The sequence below is a fragment of the Carya illinoinensis genome, chromosome 15 (genome assembly GCF_018687715.1).
Source record: "Carya illinoinensis cultivar Pawnee chromosome 15, C.illinoinensisPawnee_v1, whole genome shotgun sequence".
NCBI classification, from domain to species: Eukaryota; Viridiplantae; Streptophyta; class Magnoliopsida; order Fagales; family Juglandaceae; genus Carya; species Carya illinoinensis.
In genome coordinates, this window is record NC_056766.1 from 39691646 (window position 1) to 39695864 (window position 4219).

At 36.4% G+C, this 4219-nt stretch overlaps 1 protein-coding gene across 1 annotated transcript; it reads right to left on the reverse strand.

Annotated features, from left to right (window-relative positions):
* Positions 1-2297: 2297 nt before the first annotated feature.
* LOC122297327 (stemmadenine O-acetyltransferase-like) lies at positions 2298-4016 on the reverse strand. The gene has a single exon (XM_043107359.1). The coding sequence runs from the start codon at positions 3889-3891 to the stop codon at positions 2554-2556; it is 1338 nt and encodes a 445-aa protein (XP_042963293.1). The 5' UTR covers positions 3892-4016; the 3' UTR covers positions 2298-2553.
* Between the last annotated feature and the right edge of the window lie 203 nt (positions 4017-4219).

Genomic DNA, 4219 nt, shown 5'->3' on the forward strand with positions numbered 1-4219 from the left:
GTGGCAGCAATGTCACCTCCAGCCATAGTGTAAGATATGGACGTTTAAACATTTTTAAATCCATGTCTGAATGTTAACTATTAATGTTCAAAAGTTATCATGTCTACATTTGAACATTATTAAATTCACATTCAAATGTTATCAATATTTACGTTTGAAGATTAGAAACATGCGAACAATTGTTAGGATGTTTGAAAGTATTTTTGTGATGGAAATCGACCATTACCAAAAGTTGATCATGTATGTACCTTCAATTGAAGGTTGAGTCATAAATCGTCATAAATCGTCATAAAAAATATTTTTTTGGGACGATTGAATAGTAAACAGCCACAATATATATCTTGTGACATGGTTGTTGTGTCGGTATGATGGACAGTTTTTAATCGCCACAAAAAACATTTTTTGATGGTTTGGCTTATTTTTTGTGATGGTTTCATCCATTAAAAAAACTACAATATGTTATAGTGAACTCAAATTGTGGTCCTAGTTCACGACATGTTTCACACTGTAGGTTTTGGGCTCAACCACTTGCAACAAAGATAAGAGGGGCCTCGAGGTTAAAGGGTAACCTCCTATGCCTAAGTTGGTATTCTTCCTCCTTGGAGAGAATTTTAGTAAGCATGAGAACGTAAGTCCAAAATTCTAACTTGTGTCCAGCTTTTATGTTGTACGTCGACATGCTAATTTGTACCTCATACTAGAGACTTTGGTGTTCTGTACGGGATCTCATGTCACTATATTTAATGCAGTGTGGCTTCCTCGGGCCATACCTTAGTGGTAGGTGAGTGCGACCACCTTGAGTGTGCTTTGTTAGCAACAAGGAGGTTTGTCATGATTTTTGTCCATGTCCCCTATTCAATCCTTAAATGCGGTGTGGCTCTGTCACAACATGCTTTTGTAGGGTGGCGTTAGGGTAGGTGGCATCCCATCTTTCCTTGTCAATCGGCTTCTCGCTCAAGCCCAGTGACTTATTTTTCCTTAAGCAATCCATGGGATGACAGGACTATTGGACTTTGGGCTTCCATGATTGACTCAGCCTGACCCAGGATGCAAATTCCTCACCTAGTTAGGCCCAGTTGGATTGGGGAAGTAAACATCCCATCCAATCCCCATCAACTCAAGTATGACGTAATTTTGATCTAAGACTCCCTAGGGCGCTAATAACTAACTGTAAAAAGAACAAAATGAATAAGGCCATAACTAATGATACTATACCACACTATAATCATAAAAGTAAACTCTTTTAAAGAATATATTTCCTCAATTATTGGTAAAAAATGCCACACAAAAGCTCACTTGACTTTTTACACCATAAATAAGAGGTTAACATAATCGTAGAGTTAATATTCCCCAAAATAACAAAAGATAAGAAAAATAATTGCCCATAAAATAGGGAGGAAGTATCTAGAGGAGTGAATAGTACATATGCAAAACTAATATTGATCCCAGCAACATATATAAAATCCTTGTTGGTTATTGGATTTTGTTGTATAATTGCAATTGCAAAATGAGAGTGATAGATCAATATGCTAGAATTTTGACAACGCCACCATCTATTTTTGACTAAAAAAGAAATAGATTTGTCTCGAAGTATAATACTTTTGTTACTATTTAGTCACTTGCGTTTTCTAGTCTTAAAAACATGATTTTTACCCACCATTTTCATTGCCAAAAGTGCTACAAGTGCTAAAGGTTTTTTGGGCGCAAGTGTGTTGTGGCAATAAAGAAGCTCTAGTCTTGGAAAAAGAACTCGTAGCAAATGGGCATATTCATCGTAGTGTGGATGCTATAAGTGTTAAATATCTTTTTTGACATTTTAGGAATAATTTTCAGTAAATAAATTTACTTAATGGGCTCCGATGTTTTAACCAACCCAATTCCATAATTTACTTTTGGGCTTTGATCAATATTTGGCCCAAAATGCTTATTTTCAACCCAATAAAATTAGCTTAGAGAGGGAGCAAAAGGGAAAAATAAACAATTAACTCCAATAAAATTAAAATAATCAGTCATCTCCTGATATATTTTAAAATACCATTAATTACAATTTATTCCACTATATATATATAATTGTAATCTCACTCTATTACTGTTAGTTTTTGTAAAATATTTCTTTGACTTCTTATATAAGTAAATAATGCATTTATGGAAGAAAAATAATTAATTTGCATCTCTTTTGCAATTCTATATTAAATGTAGTTTATATTTGTAAAACTGAAACTCATTTTTAATGAACATCCATACTTGCATTAATGCTTTATTTGCAATGAGTTGTAGAAGAGTTCTAACAAAGTTGTAGGTATATTATTATCCTTTATGAAATATCTATGACGAACTTGGTACTCCAGGAGTACGATGCAATAATGTCCGTCATTGTTTTTCTTTTGTCAAAATATTCTTCTTCAATTCGTATCATTAAAGGCAAACCTTAGTACTAAAAGGTTACAAAGTTATTGGATAAGAACGAAATACTAAGCATTGCAACCAACTCAAATATATATGAAAGATGATATAGTAAGTAAAGCCCCAAAAGAAAGGTTGCATGGGCAATATTTAGTCCCCAATTGTCCTAGAAACAAATGGAAGGAGTTCAAGGTCACTATCAAATATGATCGAGTCTTCCTCTAAAATGTTAACATATGCCTCAATTCCCTGCTCGTCTTTGGTACTCATCATGACGATAAGATTCTTTAGAGGCATATTAGGACAACACACCCAGGTTGGCTTCCCCCACCCAAAATCAACGTCATAAAAACCAAATCTGCACCAGCTAGTGAAGTTGAAGGACTCCATGCCACCGGTAATTGAATGGTACCGCTCGAAGGCCTTTTTGAGCGAATCCAATATTGCATCGCTCTGTAGTTGCTTCGCACAATCATCATTGATTTGTTTTATTGCAGTATTTAGTTTGCTCCCGAGAATAACTAGATTGTTGTCATTGTCAACATTCTCGTTTGGTGATACAATTGCAGAAGCGTTGTACCAAAGATTTCCGAAGGAATGCATGGGCATGGGTGGAACCATCCTCGCACGTAAGTTGACTGCATGACTTGCTCGAATGAATTTTGCCGGTACTGATTTCGATTTAGATATCGCCATGAGACGTTCCCATATCAAAGCTGAAACTGCCTCCACACGAGTTGGAAAGTAGTGTTGCACCATCGCCTGGGAATCTGTAGCTGGAGAAGCCTTTTTTCTCAAGGCAGCTATGTTTGATTTGTTGAACACCAATCTTCTTGTCACGACCTTTTCCTTTGACAACAAGTTGCCTCGATTGTACCAATTCATATCTTTTTTTGGAAAGAAATTGGCAACATCAAACTTTGGACATATAGCTACAGCGTCTCCACGGGATGTAGAGCTCCATGCATTAAGAAATGTTGTTGCCGAAGTCCCATCTGCAATCCTGTGGGAAACACATACACCAATGGCTACTCCGCCACATTGAAAGATATTATATTGGATAGCTAAGGGAACTTCCATGCTTTGAGTGTTCACGCCATTAGTATGGGCTCCAAGTGGCAAAAACTGATTCAAGATTTCTGCATCAAATTGTTGGAGAACTTCTGATAACTGGCACCCAACCCGAGTCTCACAAAACTCGACTCCATTATCGTTGCAGTCGATGGAGTAGTCTTCTCTGATGGTGCCAGCCAAAGGGTAAAAGTGGTTGAGAGTTTGTTGAAGGGACTTTTTAAGCTGAGAGGATCTTTGAACATGATCATGAATGTCCTGGTCAATCTTGACATGATAGAAAAGAATAATGGGAATATACATGTTTGGTGCAAGTTGGTCCATAAAGGAAAGGTTGTGATTTCTAAGGTGTTGGGGCGTTGGAGATGATGGTTTAATTGTCTCCTTGGAGCTTATTTTGACAGTCATGGTCGCCATTTCTCTTCAACTGTAACAATCTCACCCACTGAAAGACTATGCTTCTCAAGCTCTTTTCTAAATGCATGCAAACCTCTTTCAAGTTTGATGACTTATGTAAGGGATCGAGGGTGCATGGTACACACTGAATAATTATTCTTCTCACCTTCTTTCTGATCATGAGGACTAATGGGACATTTCATACCTTAAAACTAAGACTTTTGATGATATATGGATGAGTAATTTAATCTTTAATTTTTTACTATTTTATGTTATTGTTAATTAATAGTGGGTTTTGACCGATTGGAGAATCAAAATTAATTGAGTCCAAATTAATTTATGGGTGAAG

Coding starts and splice junctions, on each gene's coding strand:
- LOC122297327 (XM_043107359.1), bottom strand. CDS start 3,891: ATGGCGACCATGACTGTCAAAATAAGCTCCAAGGAGACAATTAAACCA.